This window comes from Anopheles merus, chromosome 3L (assembly GCF_017562075.2).
Source record: "Anopheles merus strain MAF chromosome 3L, AmerM5.1, whole genome shotgun sequence".
Classification (NCBI taxonomy): Eukaryota; Metazoa; Arthropoda; class Insecta; order Diptera; family Culicidae; genus Anopheles; species Anopheles merus.
Genome location: NC_054085.1, coordinates 31,038,291 through 31,060,640, shown reverse-complemented (window position 1 = coordinate 31,060,640; position 22,350 = coordinate 31,038,291). Strand labels below are relative to the sequence as shown.

The window sequence follows — 22,350 nt, the reverse complement described above, 5'->3', positions numbered from 1 at the left end:
ATAGGTTGAGCATCATCTTCGGCAAGTGATTCCAGTTCGCGCATTAGCACAAACCCATTATATAATGCACGTGCGGGGCTCGCAAGTGCTCCACAAGAGAGCCGGTGAGTCGGTCGATTCGATCGCGACGAAGACCAACGGGACCAAACAACCGAAGACAGAGAGATAGTGATCCTCTGCCCTGCCGTCTCCGCTACCCCTCTATCGCCATCCAATTGCCAACGATCAGCATTTAAAGAGCCATTGCAGCAACCGTGCTGGTGATCATCAACCCGCCAACAACCTCTCTTCAAGCAGTTTGCTTAGGATCTGCGCGTGCTTCAACAGCATTCAGCATAATATCCGTACACCCATCGACACTTACCAATTCACTTACACTCTCGGCATTCCCACCAGTACCTGCTCGCCCATCGTATCATGTTTGGCCCCACCATTTATGCTGTGTGGCTCTTTCTCTTTCATTCGCTCTCTGGTGGTCCCCGTACTGTACCGCTCACGATAAATAGGCAGCAAGGTGCGTTAGTGAGCTACTCGTGCGTCCCTACTCGCGGTAACGTGCAAATATTGACCCAATTCCGTCCTCGAGAAGTCTCGCGCGAGATGTCACACACGCCGTTCCTCATTTTGCTCGATTCATTGAGGCTAACTTAACTCGCGTACGCCAATCACGGGGAAAAGCCCCAACACGCAAACCCAAACATCACCACGCGGGTGTAGGAGGGAAAAACAAACCAATCCAACGATTCTGCTAACAAGCGCCGGCGCACCGCTGTGATCGAAGGGGAGAGAGGGTTCGTCGCTTAAATGTCGCTTTCGTCTCCAAAGCGACGCAATCTAATCGTTAGCAATCTGAACCAGCGGCTGGGAAAGGAAAAGAAGAAAAACCACCGAAACGAAAGTGAACAGCAAACGTTTGTAACTTTTATCTGTTTAAAAATTCATTTTCTTTAACCATCCCTTCCCACGACTCCTCGTCCATTTTGCTCACCAGCGATGCGTAGACGCAGACGATCAGCATCAATGCTTTTTTCGGCTGTTGCAAGCAACATATGTTTCTGGTTGATACGCACAAACACACCCACACTGAGCGACTCCTCTCGCCAACCAAAATTCATCCATTAAAGATGAACCGATCGTCCGATCCTGCCGGGGGGGGGGGGGTCTGGTCAAAGCTCCACCAGCTCAGTACGCAGTTCGCCCCCCGCCAACGAAATGCAGCACTATTCCACTACAGCTGCTGCGACCCGTCTCTCACTCTTTCTGCAGTGCTTTAAGTATACCGAACTTCTGCTACCCACTTTCACAACCCTCCTTTTCCCTCTCCCACAGCCATATATCCACACCACAACAATAGCCACGACAGTCGACAAAAGATGACCGCGATCCTGCCGTTAACGACGCCAACAACAGCAAAAAAATCACACACACACACATACAACCACACACCAGAGACGGTACTGGGTGCGGTGTTGATCGAGGAAGGGAAGTGTCCAAAAAAAAAAAAAAAACAACGGCTCACCAACCACCATGTCGCGCGACGTTTGCGGGAATCGTGTACCCCGATCGTGCGATCGACACAGTATTTGATTGACCAGCGGCCGCAACGGTCGCAACGCAAAGATTCGCACGCGGTTCCAGGTGACGAACCCCGCAGCCGAAAAGTCCGCATCCGATCGATTTCGGAGGCACTTCAGTACGCGCGTACGCTCTCTCCCGCTCTCCCGCTCTCGCGTTGCTCCATTCGCTCTCGCTCGCGCTTTCTTTGCCGTGCCGTGCGGACCCACTCTACAGCCGGTCCGGGTCCGGGTCCAGTGTGGCAGCAGTGCCGTCCGGCTGACTGTACTCGCCGTTTCAGTCTTTAGCCGATCGTCACCGATAGAGGATCAGCAGTCACAGCAGTGTCCCTGTTGGATGGTAGGTGGCCGACGACGACGACGACGACGGTGCAGAACGCGGTGAAAACGTTCTGTCCAGCATGTGCAACAGTCTGGGGGAAAGGGGGAGATCAAATTTGGTTGTGCCAAGTTTTACGTGACAGGAAATCGATTGGGACAGTGAACAGTGCATTACGGTGATTACGGTGGCGCGTGCATAATAGGACGATGGACATATTTGGATTTTGGAAAGCGAAAAGAAAAAAAACAGCTGTATCGCTTACTGGAATAAGCGATGATAGCATTTGAAGTGTCTCTTAGTTTGTGTGTGTGTGAGATAAATATTTGCAAAATTTTCAAGTCAAAAGTCAAAGTCTTTCATTCTTTAAAGCCACTAAAAGCGGCAGTTAAAATCTAGCATTGTAGGGATTTAATTTAAACGCTTTTTCCCTCTATTAAACAGCCCAGCTCGCAGCACACAAGGAAGTGAGAAGATAATTTCAATCTTGTCGACCCTAGGCCGAGCATATCCTATAATTGATACGTTCGATAATTGTTGTCTCCGTACAGGGCAGCCAATAGTTCACCCTTCATATAAAGCCTTAATGGCCAATCACAATCGGCGAGACACGGTGTCACAATCCACAGCCCTCCCTTTGCTCGAGTCCGCTTGTAACGATCAACTGCTTCCGCTACCGAGGCAAAGTTACACACGCGACACAGTAGTTGATTGTGGGGCCAGGTTCCACACGTGAAGCGATAATCATTCTCCACCTACGAAGAGCTTTAATTAAAAAGAAAAAAAATAGATCTCAAGCTGGTTTGGGTGCGGAAAGTATCCGCAACAACCAGTACCAGGGGTAGGAAATTATTCCTTCCCAGGAGGACTTGTTTCGACTCACGTCGTCGTCTTAAGGCTCTTGAGCAATAGCAATGGACACGGTACAGATGCCGTGCAAAATATAGCTGTTATGTAAACGCAAATAACGCTCGCTAGATGCAAAAGATTAGAGTGTCCACGTGAGATGTGATGGTTAGATTTCCAGCGCAGACTTCACGATGATCTGGACGCTGTAGTGGTTAAGGCGTGTATTGTTAAAAAAAGGCCCAAATTATAGGAACTTTTCCCCATTTTTCCCGTAGCGATATCATAACATTTATTTAAAGGCAATCACTTTTTTTTAAAGCTCATAGATAAAACATCTAAACTCTGTGACTGTTTTTCTCTTCTCCCCCATCACAACAGAAAGTGCAGTTTACAGTTTGCCAAAAAGAAGAACAACCGCTAAACCCAAGTGTTGCAAGTAAGCTGTGTGTTTGTGTGTGTGTATGACAGTGTGACAGTGTGACAGCGTGACGATGACGGTTTCCATGTACGACGACGAGCCGCTGGCACAAACCGGTGGCCAACCGGACCAGCCGACCCCGATGACGACCGGCAAGATCGATGAGCAGCTTACCGCCATCCAGCAGTTTTACGACAAATGTAACGTCTTCATTACGGGCGGAACCGGATTTCTCGGCAAGAGTGAGTATACGAGGCTCAACTTTATTTCGCACATTAAAGGGCGCACTGCGCCATCCTTGCCCAAATCGTATTGCGTATCAACCGATCGGCAAGCATTTTAATGCAATTGCGCAAAGGCGACACTTAAAGGATGCTCGTTTAGTGGTTCGTCAAGCGCGCGAACCCAACCCAACGCTGCGCGCACCTTTTGTTATGCAGCCCTGTTATGTTCCGGCTGACCTCATTGAGGTGGCCGACTTTGTAATTGACAATCTGCGCAACCTAACGATCGTGCGCACATGAAGCAGAAGCGGAGGAAGAAGAAGAAGAAGAAGAAACAGTGTACAAAAACATTACCGCGGGTTTCCGTTCGGGCGGGCGTCATATTTAATATAGATGTTTACTTAACACACCGCTGCATTACACCATGCGAGAGTGTGTGTGTGTGTGTGTGTGTGTGCGCGCTTGTGTTTGGTGTTGTAAACGTCGCCCTAAGGGCGTTTGCTTTTATTGATTCTTTTGCCCGTTCGGGTGGGCTTTTCGTTTCGTGCGGGTGGGAAAACTACAAAACGAACCCTCCGAATTGGACCTCCCGGAGGCGATTTAGTTGCGATTTTTGTTTTATTTAGCTTTGGTCGAACCGTTGCATTTCGCATGTGCAGGGCAAGAATGCACGACGGCCACACGACGTAATCGGTGACCCTTGGCCAAAGCGGCCAGCGGAGCGATCCTCCGCGCTCCACCTTTCACCCAAGTGCGTGAGCAATATAACACTCGCACTCGGCACGGCACGGCTCGGCGCATTGATCGTTCAATTGCACTGGCACGTTAAATTACGCATAAAACTCACCATCGACGACTTGCAGCTAAACAGTCCTTGAAATGTTTTACCCTCTCTCTTTGCGTCTGTGTCTTTTTTTTCCTTTTTTTTTTGCTGTACAATTTCGCCAAAAATAATGGCGTCCCGAGTTATGTCGTCTCTCTTAAACCACGTCCAACCTTTAAATCTACCATTCGTTCGCGCACCACCCCAGTGAACGTGTGAATTTTGTTTACATTTCACCGTCTTTTCCCAGTTTCCATCCCCCTACCGGCGGCACATCGGCTGTAATGGTTTGCCGCTGGGAACAAGCGACGAACTCGATGAGAGGGTTTTTTTGGGGTTTTATTTTGTAGCTGTCAATGAGGTTCAATATTTGTTTTTGGAAGATGACTAGACCGCTACAGTCATACGATCGACGATCGACGATCATCATCGAAATCGTAAATCGTATTGTACTTCATTTGCTGCGCCTACTGCAGCCTAAAACTTTCACCCATTCAACGAACGAGTCGTTTCAAAACGCTTACTTGAACCCTCTTATCGGTCATTATTACATGCCAATGTATCCAGAAAAACCTTCCTGAACCCCAATCTCTCTCTCTCTCTCCCACAACGCTCACTCTTGCTCTCCTCATGATCCTGACCCACTGGAACGGGGGAGGTGCGCGTACAACGTTATGTAAAACGCAAAATACCGCCCCACGCGGCGCATGTTTACCTTTGCGCGTCGGTATGATTTTTGCTTCATCTTCACCTTGACCGACAAACAGAATTTTCGACAAATACAGGGTGTGCGCGCGCGTAGAGGAAATGGTACAACTATCACTTTCCTTACAGTGCTGCTGCTTCAGCCATTTGGTAAGGCTGGCGCGTAGATGCTTTGAGTGATTTGGGTGTTTGCTTTTTTTGCTATGTCCAACTACCTTTCACCAACCCGGTGGCAGCAGTGTGTGTGTGGTAGCGTTGCACACGAAAAAAAGCAGTACTGGGATATTGAACATTAACCGCCAGTTTACATCAGTAATGGGCAGCTATAAGTATCTATAAGCTATTTATGCTTTTGAATTTTTAATCAAGTTTAAACAAAAAACGATCCTTGGCGGTCCTACACCACATGACGCCCTTATCCAATATGCTTTCGTCAACAGACACACCAATGATAAATGAATCATCCCATAAAAGGTACAGTTAGCGCTGGAACGCAAAACCGATCAAGCAAATTGTTAGCAATTTGTTTAATCTTGAGGTGAGGTGAGCGAACAAATCTGTGTTACAGACGTCTTACAGACTTTCCCCTCACGTATAGACGTCATAACGACGTTTGCTTGTGGTAGTAGCCGTTGTACAGAATGTTCAAGAAGAATTCGAAATCTGCAAACGACCTTTAGTGCGACTAATAAATTAATTTTTGGGAGGCATTTATACCCGAAAATCACCTTCAATTTGTTTCACCACCATCAATTAAAACGGGGGAATCAAACAGGGGAAAAGAACACGCGCTTAGTACCAAACTTTCATCCAGCAAATTGGTATTTCCCTGTACGCCAAACGATACACTCATCACCGGGGATAATAAATTGGGTTTTTATTTGTGGCCACCAAACTCCAAAATATTCCCCAAAAATTCCCCCATCCGATCGATAAACCTAATGACGACAGCAAACACAGGTGGAGTTTATGCAAATCCTTCACCTTGAGAACGATGACGTGCGGGCGGCCGGGCACGTTGGTCAATAATATAATTCGCACTAGACTTTTCGCACGCAGCTGGTCAATGGCGCGTGATTTCGATTCTGGTCGTTGCTTTTTTTTTCTGTGTTCTGCTGCACGTTGTACGTCCATCGTTCTTCCCATTCTTCTGTCTTCCTCCGGTGTGCTGGGCAGCCATGCTGGCACCAACGGGTTACGTGTACGTGTGTGTGTGTGTGTGCGTGCTCCTACCAGTCGCCCGATGTTCTCGTGAATGAGCTCTAATTGGCTGCATTGAGAGTGGGACAGCAACAGCTGAGTGGTACCGTTTAGCATATTGTTATGCAAAAACAAAAACCGCAACAACCAAGAAGTTTCTTTTGCTCTTGTAGCCATACGAAAGACGTTTTGTTCTGTTGATTAGTATGTTAAACAATTTGTCGTGTTTTTTCCTAGTATGACGTCACACGTGTTCAGACGAATAAATTGACAAAATAACTCAGTACGAATTGACACCTTTTCCTCGGCGCAGATCAAGTACTCATGGGCCTAACATGCTTATGTCGCAACATACCGTACTCCGTACGTACCGACTTTGTCCTCAGCTGTACTAACGGACGCGAACGGAGTCGTACTGGCCATAAGCGAACGTACATATGCATATAAATTCCAACGAAACATACCGTGCACCTCTTTGCTACACTCAGCTGCGTCCTGTAGTGTTCCAGCGTTCCCGTCCGTGCAACGAGTGCAGCGTGTGTCGACTTCAAAACCTGGAACGAAAACCGAAAAGGGTGTGGAAATTTGTAAAACGATAAAAAAAAAACTCCCCGACAGCCCGGTTTTCATTTCTGGTTTTCGCACGGTGGCACGATCTACACAGCCAATTGACCGCACCGATTGAGTTGAGCCACCGCTCGGGTTCAAGAATTGCCACGGCACGGGCTTGCTCGCTTCTCTAGGCGGTAAGGGGCGATTGCAAACTGATTTCAAAGCTTCACCAAACACTCACCACACCACCAATCAGCTGTTTATTCTGCACCAGCAGCTTGGTAGCGGCTTGGGACCCGTCCGGAGCCGGAGTATGTTTTGAAAGGGGGGGGGCCCGAGCTGCACCCGAGCTTTCACCGCAAATGAGTAAAGTTCATCCAAGTAGACCGAGGGACTGGCTGCTGCTACTACCTACGGGTATCAGGTTACATAATTTGCACCATGGTTACGGTAGGATGGCAGCATGCTGCAACCGCACGGAACATTGGCGACACACAGATGCCGTGTGTGTGTATGGGTGAGGAGGCGAAAAGGAGCCACACTACACTACATACCCATTTTTGTCGACACTTTCACACATGCACACACGCTGAACAAAACAGCCCCCGTGTACAACAAAGTACACGTGTACTCATATACGAAAGACTTCAATGCAGGGCACGAAAACGAACCCTTCATTATTGGTAACTCTCTTTTCGGTTTCCAATCCGCTTTTTATCACCCACAAAATATCTTTACCGCAAAAGTGAACCTCCCCCATTTCCCCTATTTGTCTCACCAAACCGATCGCGGCATCGATCGGAGAGGATCAATTTTATTGTCGCAAAAGGGCGATTACGGGCCCCCGCCCCGTTTATTAGATAATTGCCTTTCCAAACGGCCTTTCCACGTTCCAATTGGCACGACCATGCACGCCAAGCGCAAGAAGTTGTGTTGGAATCCGTTTAGTAGCGTTTCACCGACACAGGATAGCAAAGGAGAAAGATTAATGCCCTTCAATAGCGTAGAGCCCTCATGCGCTATTTCGCATCCTAAGCTTAGGGTAACAACCCGCTTCGCTCTTCTGTCTTTGCATCCGATCCCGAGCCATCGTGTAAAGATGTAGCTCATTATACTACACCCTACTTCTTGCTTGTTCTCTTCTGTTGATTAGTTTTATTGCCATCCCGATGGTAAATGATCGCAAAGGGATTTACATCCAAAGATTGAGACTTTTCTCCGAAAAGAAAAACAAACTAGTAGAATTAACCCCAACTCAGCGGACTGGTTTTGCGGGTCGTCAATCATAAAAAGCTCCCCCAGAAGCAGAAGCAGCAGCAGCAAAAAAACGGCAAAACAAAAGCACTCAAGGCACACACGTGGGCATTTTATCGGATGATCTGCACCCACGGTAAAGGCACGCATGTTTTGCTCATACGTACCTCCCCTAGATGCTAGTGTCCCCAGTATAGTTCCGGCTGGTTCGCGCTTTGTGTGTAACACATGATACTTTTGTTTGCAGAAAAGCTGGTGTCAGCGAGAAACGGCAAGCGAGAAACTATACAATATTAACTAGCCAAATAAATCCGCTGTTTAAAAAGCAAACCAGTTATTCAAATGAGAAGAAAAAAAAACAAAGAGAATGCCAACGTGCCAAACCCGAAAGAAAGGGGACGCATCTCTCGGCGGGTGGGCAGACGCGTCTAGCCGCACGATCCCGAGCAGAAAGCTTATAATGATATGCCAATCGGTGCTCGGTGCTCGGAGAGCACACCTCCACCGGGGGTTGAAACACAAAAAAGTCCACAAAAGTCTTCCCAAACACCTGCACGTGGCCTCCCGGTGGCGGGATTCGGATACGGATGGCCATGATTTTGGGAAGCTTTTGCTAGATCCTTCCCCAACTGTGCCTAGTTCAGGGTCAAGCGTGGAACGGCACTCGTGCCGGGTTTTCGGTTCGACAAACGTTCGGCTCCTTACCGTCTGACGTTCGACCAGGGGGAAACATTTGTAGGTTTCCCGATTCTCCCGATGCGGCCCGATATCTTCAACCCGTTTCTATTAGGTCTCATCCTCGCCATGAAACATGGCTACGACTAGCGATCGCACTACCAAGAGTGCGTGACGAAACCTGTTTCTTTTTGGGGAAGATGGTTTGATGTCTCTCTCTCTTTCTATCCCTCGCTCGGCCACCTATTTCACAACATATTCCGGTGTCCCTTAGCAACAGGAAGCGCGGACAGGTCTCATCATCATCTGACTTGGGCAGCATCCGGTGCCGGTTTTTGGGGTGCTTCCCCCAAAAAAGATGTCCTCCGCTTGTAAAGCTTTTTAAAACACGACGAATTCGACATAAAAAATAGGCGAGTTTCACACGAACAAGCTAATTTATCGCCTTTCAATGCTGGCCTTTCTTCTCGCCGTACGTTTTGGAGATGAAGAAGCTGCAATTATCTACTTTTACCCATGTTTCGTGGTAGCTGATCTGCATGAAACGTGCAGCTCTTGCAAAAAAAGAAAGCATTTTCGATTTACAACAAACTAAAGACTGCTGAAGAGACTAATATATTTATTTCTCCTTCTCGCCTTATCAATCGCCAGCACTCATCTACAAACTGCTGACCAGCTGCCCCGGGATCGAGAACATCTTTCTGCTGGTGCGAAGCAAGCGCGGCAAAGACATCTTTTCGCGGGTGGAAGAAATCTTCGACGATGCTGTAAGTATGCGCGTTGCACCTAAAACCTAAATAAATACAACAAATACAAAAAAGAAATCCTCCACAATTAATCGCTTACGGGTTCGTATGCCTGCTTCCCCCATTTCGCAGATGTTTGACAAAATGAAGCAAGCCTGTCCGAAGTACGATCACAAAATTCGCGCCGTCGCGGGCGACTGCATGCAGCCGGGCCTGGGCATCAGCTCGTCCGATCGTGAAGTGCTGACGGAGAATGTATGTGTTTGGACCGCAGTGTGCTAAACACGGGGAAGACACACACTTATGTGACGTTCTTTTCTTCTTTTCTTCTACCCCCAAACAGGTCAACATCGTGTTTCATCTAGCCGCCACGGTGCGATTCGATGAGAAGATGAAGACGGCCATGCAGATCAACGTGAAGGCGTGCCGGGACGTGCTGGACCTCTGCCACGACATGAAGCACCTGAAGTCGGTCATCTACGTCTCGACCGCCTACACCCAGTGCCCGCAGAGTGTGGTCGACGAGCGGTCTACGAGCCGCCGCTCGAGTCGGAAAAGATGATCCACCTGACCGACTGCGTCACCGACGGCATGATCGAAAAGATCACCCCGGTGTAAGTAGCTCCGTGACGCAATCGGGATCTGTTTTCTCCCAGCTGTCCTAATACGCCTTTACCCGTCGTCATTCTTTCCTCCCCCCCCATCGTACATGCACAGACTGCTCGACAAATGGCCCAACACGTACACGTTCACGAAGGCGATCGCCGAGGATGTGGTGCGCAAAAACAGCCGCGGCATGCCGGTCGGAATGTTTCGGCCCGGGATCGGTAAGTTGTTTTGCTTGTTTGATTGCACACGCGCGCGGGCGCGGGAAATTTTGCACAACCGCCCAATGACGTACACCTTTATCACACGATCATCATCATCATTACGCGCCAATATGTTTGCAATCGGTGACATCGCAGGCACACGCCTATGTTGATTGTAAACACTTCACAAACAACTACTCCCTTAACAGCCCTTTTCGAATATCCGCGTTCTGCTCGCCGAGTGAGGGTTCGTCGTTTCGCCATCATGCGTAGATTAATCTAGCAGCTGCACTTGCAGCAACGACCGGCCCCACACACTCTAAATGCGCACCAGCAGGTGTGTCCTTCGTGTCGACGACCGATGGTCACTCGATGCTCAAGCCCACGGACAGCAGCAGCAGCACCAGCGATGATTGTGTGTCTTTGCGCATTGCCAAAGGTCGCGCGACCACAGAAAGGCCGGCGAAATTGGCATGCAAAACCAGTCGTCGCGGACGCGAAGGAGACGCGACTTTGTTGCCGCCGGAGCCGCCACCGCCGTCCGTTTGGCTAAGCGCGAGCGCCTGAGCATTAATCGCCAATCGAACTGGTTGGCTGCTGCGTTGCGCCATTATGCATGGTTCGGGCGAGGCTAGAGCGGACACATTTCGACACATTGACACGGTGGGAGTTGCCGATAATGATTCTAACGGATGTGGCGCAAACGAAGACAGGGCGTCCTTCTGGGGGCAGGTTCTTGTGCGTTGCATAACTAAGCCACTTTCTCCTGACGTAGAGTTGGTCAGTTATGTTGCTCCCCGCTCCGATAATGGTGATGGTGTCTTGATACTGAAATTAGCAAATCTTACACCTGCTGCATTAGACTGTCCGGGGAAGTACGCTGCAGGGTTTGTCCATTCCCTAAAAGCACGTGGTGTGAAAATTAACAACAACGCGCGAGAATAGAATTACCGTGTGCGCGCTTTCTGGCGAGTTGTTCTTAACGGCACGTGTCCACCCGGACCGGATTGGAATACAAACATCTGGGAAGGGCCACCGCAGCAGTGTTTATTGTTTGCATTTAATAATATCCCTGCAGAGCCTGCAATCATACGATCACATCCCGTTAAGTGACTCACCCGGTTTGGGCTGTGCAGCACTTTCAAACCTTCAAGTGCTGCTGTTAAGTTGTCTTGAAGGCTACAGCACACAATAGGCGGCCAAACGCGAAAACACGTGACGTTCTAGTAAGCACACAGGCGCACAGACCTCGATCAACCTTGACGGTCGATGGTACTTACAATTCAAACAAGCAACAATCATCATCATCCTCCTCCTCTCGCGGTCAGCATCATGTCCATCTTTCACCATCTCTGCCGTTAGAGATCACGTAGACGCGTACAGGCCACACGCGTCAGCCCCGTACAAAAAAAAACAGCTTGTGGCGGTGGCCACATCCGAAACCTGAACGTTGTTTTCGTTGCGCCGTTACCTGCTGCCCGCCTGCCATTGACATTGAAAACGGGCGCGGGAACGGTCGGGGTGAACGTGTCCAAAAAAAAAAAACGCACAAACGGCCTCCTCCAAAGAGAGCCTGTTTTTCCTCCCGGTGCGTATGATGCAACCACATCTTCAGCGCAGCCGTTTGTTGATGCTGCTGGTTACCTCTGGGCCAGTGGCGGAAACCATACAGACTTTGGCGTTTAGTGAAGGATCGATAATTTGACGCGCGTTACGTATTTTTGGGGGTGACTTTTTCGGAGGAAGTTGTTTAGTGCACTTTTGTGTCGGTGCGGGATTTGCCCTGCGTACCATGTGTTTGAGGTAATGGTTATTACATCTGGCCTTACCAGCGACCCAGGGGGCGGGGAGTTGCCGTCCTAATTGTCGCCGCCGCCGCCGCCATATCCGCGCAGCGATGATTTATGACTGTTTGTCCAACGCGTTAGACAGTCTTCCGCGTCGACTTTTTTGTTTTTTTTTTCAGAGCCCACCGCAGTGTGCGTGCTCTATCAAACCAAGGTTAGATCTCTAACGCTGACACTCCATGACCCTACCTCCCCAATCATTATAGGCGTGTACGCGCGAAGGCACAATTATCCTAACACTTGAGCTTTCCTTGAGAATGGCGCTCCTTACTGCGAACAATTAGTCTGTCAGCGGTAATGCGCATTTCTTCAAATTGCAATCGATCGTCCCTGATCGAACGGTTGCTCGTTTTTAACCCCCCTTCTATGCGCACTGCCTAATTTGCGGGACAGCAAACGCGGTGCTCTGGGCGGCAGATGCTAACGATTAAATTGACCGTCAATTTACGCCACCCGACGATCCGGCGATCGGGTTTGCTCAAGGACGGCCTGTATTCGGCGCAGCGGCTGGCTCTCTATTTTTTTTATGGGAAAGGTCACGGTCCGCGATGAGCAGAGCAGAGCATAACTGCTATCCTTGTAAAGCATATCTTCTGCGATGGGGTTTTTTGTTTGGTGTGTAGAACAAATAAAGGCATTAAATGGCTGTGGCTGCTTTGCATACGTTTTGATTAGTGGTTTGCAATGCATTGAGTGTTGATTGGTTCCGGTTCGAACCGGTTGCTTCAATATGTTGGTCATTTATGCGCATAAAAATGTTGGTTTGATTCGTCCGGTTACAAAGAGTGATTAAACTGAGCTGAGAAATCCTGCTACAAGCTAGACTCCAAGCAGCAGCAAACGTTTACATGTTCGTCCATCATCATGATCCTGGACCTGACATTCTGCATTTAACATCCGTTAATGTAGCGTTAGTATGAAGGAATTAATACCGAAAAGATCACGAAGCATTAGCCCCAAAGAGTGTGGTCATCACCCGGGCGCAACTAGTGCGGGAATGGTTTACATAAAAATCGTTCCCTAAACATTTCTACTCCCGAAGTAACAAGTTTTTCTCACAAACCAGTTTTTTTTGGGGAACCGGATGAGGAACCTACCAGGTTTACACAGATAGCTGAGCTTATGAATGGGGTTTGGCAGGCCTTGACCGACTACGGTTTGATTTTGTCAAATAAAAAGAAAAGAAGAAGAAGAAAAGAAGAAGAAGAAGAAGAAGAAGAGAAGAAGAAGAGAAGAAGAAGAAGAAGACAAGAATCGAAGAAGAAGAAGAAAGAAGAAGAAGAAGAAGAAGAAGAAGAAAAGAAGAAGAAAGAAGAAGAGATAGAAGAAGAAGAAGAAAGAAGAATAGAAGAAGTAGAAGAAGTAGAAGAAGAAGAAGAAGAAGGTGTAGAATTTGTGGAAAACCCTTATAGACCGGATTTGTGTAAAAGAAAGCTTCTTTTTGATGCTCATTTTTTGATGGTTGAAAACAAAAAGAAATTGTTAAATCCCGATCTTCAATAATTTAAATTTTGATCCATATTTGATGATATCCCGGCTTTAAACACAAAGGGAAAAAATGGGAACAATCACACACACACACACACACACACACACACACACACACACACACACACACACACACACACACACACACATCATATTGTGCAATAGCTCAACTACTGATGCAATTTTGCGTCCTGTCGGTTCTCGAGTTAAAAGGTTAATGTGAGGACTACTTCAACGAATATGAGCTGAAGTTGAATATCACAATTTGCGCCTAAAATGCATATCATATACGGAAAATTTTGTTGATATTGGTAGACAATTGATTTGACACTGGACAATTCCTAAATCAAATCAGAACATATTGCTCCAACAAACTCCAATTTGCTCCCAGCAGCTTCAATAACCCGCCTAACTCAAGAAAATACTGTCTTTCTACGTCTTTCTGTCTTTCGAAAAAAAAAACTACGATTCAGCTGCAAGAAATGGTCACAATGTATGGGCTCAAGTAGACAAATTTTGTCTCATGTCAAATTTAAAAACAAGACGATAATCCAGCTTCGTTAGATAAACATCATAATTACAAACATATTAAGGGCACCTTTAATTTGAAGCGCGGTTGAATGATCTTTCCAAAATAAAAAAAAATGCCCGTCAGAATGTAAACAAAATCAAAATTATCCCCAGTCACGCGAGCTTTCATATAAAAAAAAACACACAGACACACTAAAGGTGTCATGGCATGCTTTAATGAAGACATTCAAAGCAATCTTCCGAACAAAAAAAAAGCATAATGATGTAAAAACCGCCTCCTAACACTTTTGGTTCCCATACCCGTTGGCTACAACAACAACAACAACAACAACACGCCTCACCACAGTAATCACCCACTTCACCCAGCGTACACTACACACGCCCCAACCCCTCAACCGAACGACAGTTTCATTCATAAATGTTTACCACCGTTTGGGGGCTTTTTTGTAGTTGTTTGCTTTTAGTGCTTCGGTCATCTAAGAGAACAAAAACAACACCGCAAAACCCAAGCGCCTCGGGCAAATCAAGTGTTTGGGATTGAAGAGTTGGGTGTACAACAACAAAAAATATACAACCCCCCACCCCATATATCGCTCATCGCAGTAGTTAAACGATGGCAATTAATTACCGCCGGTCGCAAAAATAGCCCGCCTCCCCGCAGCACGATGATTAGTATGATGTTGGGTAGGTTCGTTTACTACCATTGTCACGCATGGCGGAACCGGCCTCATGCAAAGGAGCAGGGTGAGAAAATCGTATAAAACGCTCCGTTTTATGCGCGTGTGTACTGATCGCTTATTGTTCAACAAAGTGAGGAACAGCAGCCCCGGCACGACCCCGGTGACTTTGTTATGCTCGATTAGCTACTTAATCCGGCGTGACTTTGAACAATTAAATCAAGCGCCGGCAACATGCAGCAGCCCTATAAAAGCTTTATCAAGCAAAACATGCCTCGTGGCTTAGTGATGAGGCTTCATTTGAATACTGCCCTCGTGCCACAATGGTGGAATTGTTTCTAGGTTACCAGGAACTAAACTGCTTCACTTGTTTGCGACACTGTTTTGCTTCCCTGACGTCATTCGAGCAGCATTAAATTTCCTCCAAACAGCCATGAAAAAGGGATTACTTTTTGTTGCTTCGCTTTGCTTGCTTGCTTTGCTTGCCGGGCACCGCCGCTAGAACTTTATGTTGACGGAAGTGTGAACTCCAGACCGACCGACCGTGCGGGGTCGCAAATATTTTCCCTTCGCAAAACGTGAAACAAATAACAGCGACACCCGGATATTAACGGAAAGTGTCCTAAAACAACGTCAAACAGCAATAGCGATTTAGCAAATTAAGGTGCGACGACTGGCCGAAGCTTTTCAAACATGACGCGATCGCCACCACCATGTTGATCGTCACCTTCGGTGAAAACGGTGTCGATTGTTTGCTTCCGCAAACAGTGTCAGCCTTAGCCGGGTTGTTTAAGCACTCAAACTCGTTACTTGGTGGGCTTGGTGTTTGATGGTTAAATGGCTTTTGTTATTGTAATAACTGCAAACATCAAACCAGCCTGCCAATGATCACCGCTGCCGTTCAATGCAGATCGCTCACACTCGTTTTCTAGCGCATAATTCAGCCCATAAACCGGTAGTGATTACCCGGGCACGATCGAGATTATGTCCCGCAGTTGCCCAAGCCGACCGGTCACCGTAATAACGCGCAAATACACACACACAGTCGCATAGAGTTTGGCCAAAAATTACAGCATTTGCCAGCGTGCCAGCCCGGTGGACGCTTCTGACGCGCGGGTCACTGCTATCACCATCACCAAAACCGATCCGCTGGCCTGGCCTGGCCTGGCTTGCATCATGGTGCGCACGGCACTTGTCCCACGGCCGGTGCATATGTTTGATTATACAATCACTCGGTCGGGGTACCCGTAGCCTGTACCCGTCTTGTCGTCGGCAACCTGTCCCCGTCTGGTGTTGTCCGACCGAACCGAAAGCGGTTGGCGCACTGTTTGTGCAGTGTGCTGCTGCTTCTGAGTGCGTTCCGAGCTGCACACACACACACACAGTCGAATGACACATTGTGCCCGGGCTGGTGGGTTCGAGATTGATTACCGACGGCCATTGCGATGCGATTGCACACACTTTTGCTTAATTGTATTCCAGTTACATTTGGCACTGTTTTTGTTTGTTGGTGACTGGGGGAGGTGTTAACCGAAACGTGAAACCCCAACCCAGCTGATAGTGTGAGTGTAGCAGCTTGGAAGTTATTGAAGGAATTATGCAAATTGAGTTTTTGTTTAAAAAATATCAAATAAATTACAACAGGCCATTTTGGATATGTTACATATTATTTTGTCTAAAAGACTCATATAAGCCGCGAAAGTTCAGCCTCGTGTCTTTAACATTAATCATAATTGGAATTTGACAAATTTGCTGCTTTCTGTATTTATATCCATCAGATAATTATCATGAATACAATCTTTGTGGATGATTTCTTGTAATCAAGCCAGAAAGATCGATCCAAAAGATATGAAATTTGTAGCAACAAACAAGGTGTCAAAGGGCCAGGATAACTCTAGATCAGGGGTCTCCAAACTACGGCCCGTGGGCCGCATGCGGCCCTCAAGAGCTTATAATGCGGCTCACAATGACTTTGCCAGAGTTAATATAAATATTACGTTATTATGACTTTTTCAAATAAAAATGTATTTTTTACTTTTCTTAGACAAAAATCAAGCTTTAGTAATACGAAACTGTACAAATATCGTTAATATTTTGTTATAAAAACGAGATTTAAACGTTCCCTCATCAGTAAAGGTAGCGTCAAATGGCTCTCAATATAGTTATTTTTGAAGCAATGCGGCCCGCGAGCTGAAAAGTTTGGAGGCCTCTGCTCTAGATGATTAACTACGGTGATTAAACCTTTTTGTCATGACAGTTTCAACTCGCCAAAAGAATAAATGTCCCGAGAAAGATCTGCAAAAATTACAGCGTTTTCCAACTTTTTGTATTTGCTTCACAATAACGTTCCAGTTCTTCCACATGATTTTCAACGCGTCTCAAGCTGGTTTCAGTTTGACAGTTCTTTGTAATGGAGTTGAAAATCAGGCATAAGAACTGGAACAAGAACTGGAGAAACATCTTGGAGGAGATGAATCTTGATGTGCACATACGAAAGTGATTTGGAAAACCCCGTAAGTTCTCTTAACTGCACAATGTTCCTCAGGAAAAACTGTGAGTGCCACAGGAGAGTTCAGATCTTTTTAAATCCGATTTGAATTTTTGGCATAATATTTGATCTGGACATTTATTCAACAGTATCTGTTCCTGAAAATGGGTTATGTGTACAAAAAAATATAAATTTATTGTGGCCTCAATATGACCCAGACATTTAACCTATCTGAAACTACTAGACAACTTATACCCGACCGATGTCGTTGGTATTTCCTTTCAATGCCCCAAAAATATCCCAAAATATTCCGTACAGATCTTTATGAGTGAACAAATTAATGACACATAATCAACCCAACAAACAAACAACACCGACGAAAAGTCCTACAAAAACCATTTTAATAATAGCTCGACTAAAAAGTTAATGTTCCAATAAATAACAATGTCGCCAATAGATGACGAATATAATCGAGAAGTAGACAAACTGTGACTCAAGTCAAGTTCATACGAAAGTCTTCCCGTTTTCACTGCAGAGTAAAGTCGAGGACACACCGTGTCTGCTTGATGCAGAACGAACTGTCTTGAACCCACAGGTGTGAAGTTTTTGAGCTGTTGCATTGGACCATTTCTGCAGATTCAGTTAAGTCCTCTGCTGACCAACTCACATTCCTCACATGATACATAACGACGACCTACCTTGATCCCGTAGCGCTGTTAACAGAATCGATTTATTGCAAACATTCTATTGACCAAAGATTTGATTTCGGGTGGCTTTGGTGGTAAAATAAACAAAACATATATGTGGCAAATAATCCCACGCTAAGTCACCGGAATTAGGAAAGTAAGTCGTAAAACCTAAAACCGCAAGCGCAAATCCGGCGACCTTCGAAAGATTCGGCTGCCCGTTGGATGCCATTAGCAACCAGCGGCGCTAGTTTCTACGACACAAGCAGCAGCCCACTCATCCAAGCACCCAAATCATGTCAAGAGAGAAGAACACCTTCAACCGAGCCACACGGCTTCGAGCTGCTCTGTCCTCGGGAGCGTCCGCGCTACCGGCCGGCCGGACCCGATTGGTGTCTCCCGAGCAAAACGGAAAAAAAGTCAATATTGTACCAGCGCGTGTGTACCGAAAACCGGGGCGATAAATGAGCATCGTACATCGCAAGCAAACATGCCAAACCCCCCCCTGCAGCCGTGCATCCACTTTCACGAAGGACTCACGCGTGATGGCGATGACGGTCCGCGATAGCACACGCGGGTCGGTCAAGTGATTACGAACGCGCGTGTAACACACACACCGCGGTGAGGTCGTTTGCCCACGATGTCCCCATCGATGAACCGCTAGGGAGCGTTGGGCAGATTTTGCACAACCGTTTGCCGTCCCTTTTGCGTGAGTCAATAATAGGCGGCCAGTGTGGATGGTGACGCATCCATCGCCGGGCTGCTCCAAAGGCTGGGCCGCACAACGTGTCGCTCCCAACGTGTCGCTCGCTTCCCAAACGGCCGGCCTTTTGCAGAGCTGAGGCCTGTGTGCACCAAGCGACAGCAAACAACAATGCATACGCCCCGCCGAATGGACGTTGCCGACTCGTCACATAAAAGGGGCCAAATGGCCCCATACACACATAGACAAAGCCACGCTCCGAAACTGTGCACAGACACTGTACGGCGACGCATCGCAGTGTGCTTTGCTTTGGCTGGGTTTTGCAAGTGTCGCAATTTCGGCACCGTACGAGCGTGAACTAATTGGTATGTATCGATGGGTCGAGCCGGTCATTTCAACACGACGTCCGCCAATGCTTTGCTGGGGAGTCAGGCTCATGCTGCACGACACGACGCTGCCCTTCAAGCCGTTACGCGCTTCGTCCAGAATTGGACGTCCGATTGTGACGGCGATGACACGCAGCGGAGAAACTGCTGCTGGTGTGGATTTTGTTCATTCTTGCGGTTCCGCTGCAAAAAGAAAAGAACAATGAATTGGAAAATTCTGCAACGGAACTTGGAATGTTCTCCAACGTGTTAGAACGGTTTTCAGTGTCTTTGCGGTTTTTTTTTTTTTGTGTGGTGAGGGATGTTTTTGGACTGCTGCTTTTACCACCCCCGATGTAGACGGCCTCCGGGGGATGATGGTGAAGGTAACCGTATCGTCGTCGCCTACTATCGCAAAACTGGTTCAGTACGCAAATTTTGTGTTCCTCCATTCCACAAAATTCGGTCGTCCAAGCAGGCCGGCCGGGGAGTCGCCGATTTTTTTTTTCGCACCGATCGATTCTCCCTCCACCAATGTCAACCGTCCGCCCCGGTAAAGGGGTTTTTGGCAACAGTTAAACGCATATGTTAACCTTGAGCAAAACCGTCTACCACCGGGACCGGAACGGCACCGAAACCGAACCCAGCAGCTTCTGCCGAGGATGGATGGAATATGTTTTTATGCATATGAAGCCGTCGTTATCGGGCGAAATTCGCACCACAGACGAAATGTCAAGTTTAACCGCGAAACGGGGCGCACAAGCGAGCGATTTGAAGGTTTTAGATGCGCATCAAGCATAATATGACCCACCATGATGGCCATGGTCGCGCGGTGTGTAGTAGCGGGTCAGCACACACACACACACTCCCACCTTAAAGTCCAGCAAACAGCTCAGGGGCAGAGGGAAAGTAGGCACTGATATTGGCTCATTAGCTTCCCCGAGCACGTGACGGGCATAACTCACCACGTTAAGCCCCACGTGCACGTGCCCGAATCGGTCCCGGGTCGATCGGGCCAAACAATTGGTGCCACTGAATTGGAACCACGCGCGCACACCCCGCAGAATGGTGGCGGGCACGATTCTTTCAAGCGACACTATGGCGTATGCGCACGAGCTTCGTGCGCACGCCATGTGAAAGCGAAATTGGGCGAAAGTTTTGGAAAGAGGAATTCTTCCCAATCGGGTGTGGGTGTGACGACCTAGATAAAAAATGAACGATTGAAAATTGATTTTTCCTTCTTCTTCTTCTTCTTCTTTTTCTCCCTGCCAACAGTCATTGCCACCTACCAGGAGCCGGTGCCGGGATGGATCGACAACTTCTACGGCCCGACCGGGGTGATTGCCGGCGCCGGAACCGGTGTACTGCGGACGCTGCGGGCCGACCCGACCAAGGTCGCCAACATGGTTCCGGTCGATCTGTGCGTCAACGGTATCATCTCATCCGCCTGGGACATTGCCGAGCGGTTCCGAACGTAAGTAGTCCGGCCCGGGAGATCCAAGCCAAGCTTTGCTTGATCAACGCTAAAAAAACTGGATTTCAACATCACTTTCAATTTTATATCTTTTTTGCAGCGAGATCCTGCCCGATCCGGAAATTCCAATCTACAACTTCTGCACTGAGCCGAACAATTGCATCACCTGGGGCGACTTTACGCACACCACGATCAAGTTTGGCTCGATGTACCCGACGATGAAGGCGATCTGGTACCTGTGCTACGCGAGCAACCCGAACATTGTGCTGCACTATCTGTCCATCATCTTCCTGCACTATGCGCCCGCCGTCGTCTGTGACATCATAGCGGTGCTGATTGGTCGCAAACCGAGGTACGTGTGAAGGGGTGAAGGAGGGGATGGGGAATATCTGCGATGGGTGTGTTTAAGGGTCTAGAGGGAACCATGACAAATGGTCCACTGCCAGAGATATTCCGATGTGTATGCAAATGATGCGCGAACAGCTTACGAAACGAACTCATCAACTCCACACCTTTTGCAGGCTGCTGCGAAGCTACAAGAAGATTCACCGCTTTATGGACGTGATCGAGTACTTCTCGATGCGCGAGTGGGAGTTCAAGATGGACAACATGAACGGGCTGTGGCGCAAGCTGTCGAGCGCGGACCAGAAGCTGTTCTTCTTCGACATGCGCCAGATCAACTGGGACTACTTCCTGGAGCAGTACTTCTGCGGCATCCGCCGGTACCTGCTGAACGATCCGATGGAAACCGTCCCGCAGGCGGTGGTGCGCTGGAATCGGTAAGCGAAAACGGTTTGGCGACGCACATATTTCTGGTTTCAATTCTAATGAGCTTTTTGTGCTCTGTTTCCAGCCTCTACTGGGTACATCAGGCCACGAAGGTGGTCGTGCTGCTGCTGCTCTACAAGCTGATCATGTCCGTTTGGGGTATGATGAGCTAAGCGGGCGGCACAATCGCTCAACCGTACAGTTTTGCTGGCTTTATATATATATATATAGTAGGTGTATGTACTACCTGCATAGAATGTAAGGTATTTCACCAGAAGTAAAGGGAAAGGAAGACAAAGCGACAGATATGCTATTTATGCTGCAACTACCGCGTTGCGTTGCACACACCGAGCTGGACAAGGACGAGCGAATGCTGCATTTGCAATGCATCAATTTGAAGTTGTACATTTAGCAGGACCTTGCGTGAAACGCAACTCAAGCGAGAGCCGCGCATGCCGATTTCAAGCAGTTCGGTAGAAGTTAGGATTAAGTTAAGACAGACATAGACGCGTAAGAAACGGTGTGGTAGTACAGAGAATACGAGTACTCTTATCGCACGTCCACGGGCCCCGGCGTGAACCAATCAATTTCCATCAAGTAGAACTCATCCACCACTAATACTCTAGAGCAGGGAAAGGGAATATGCTTTACCTTTTTTCACATAAGAGTTGGTTTTGTTTTCTTTCTGCTACATACTACAGCTTGGTATACACAAACGTTATCCATATTGCATCGAGGCAGGGCTTATAGAACCATAACACACAAGATATGTACCACCATACACACAGGTCGCTAAGGGTTTGCAGTAGCTTTTGTTGTTTGTGGTTGAGTTTTCTATTTTATTACCATTTTAGTAGTAGCAGTAGTAGTAGTAGTAGCGTTTGGATATGTGATTGGATTGGAATGACGGGATTGCGTAGTGCGAGATCGTACCGAACATAAGTGACCGTTATTAATATGGGCCGACTTTGAAGGTTTGCTAGTGAGTAAGCGAATCTTTGTACAAGTATGTGAAATGCAAACGACTTTTACCAATAATCAAATAAAGTGCGTACAAAACATTAAAGCATGATTTTGCTCTATCTCTCTCTCTCTCTCCTTTCTTATTTCTTTCTTTATATATCTGTCTTTCTTTTTTTTTCTCTCTCTCTCTCTCTCTCTCTCTCTCTCTCTCT

The 22,350-nt window shown here is 47.6% G+C and overlaps 1 protein-coding gene across 1 annotated transcript; it reads left to right on the top strand.

The window, feature by feature from the left end:
• The first annotated feature begins 1,586 nt into the window (after positions 1 to 1,586).
• On the top strand, positions 1,587 to 22,241 carry LOC121599622 (fatty acyl-CoA reductase wat-like). The gene is given in 11 exon segments (XM_041927567.1): positions 1,587 to 1,914; positions 3,121 to 3,402; positions 9,245 to 9,360; positions 9,472 to 9,594; positions 9,683 to 9,866; positions 9,869 to 9,953; positions 10,057 to 10,166; positions 20,209 to 20,407; positions 20,508 to 20,759; positions 20,929 to 21,186; positions 21,261 to 22,241. Coding segments are annotated over 10 exon segments (1,584 nt in total). The 5' UTR covers positions 1,587 to 1,914; positions 3,121 to 3,233; the 3' UTR covers positions 21,349 to 22,241.
• The last annotated feature ends 109 nt before the right edge of the window (positions 22,242 to 22,350 follow it).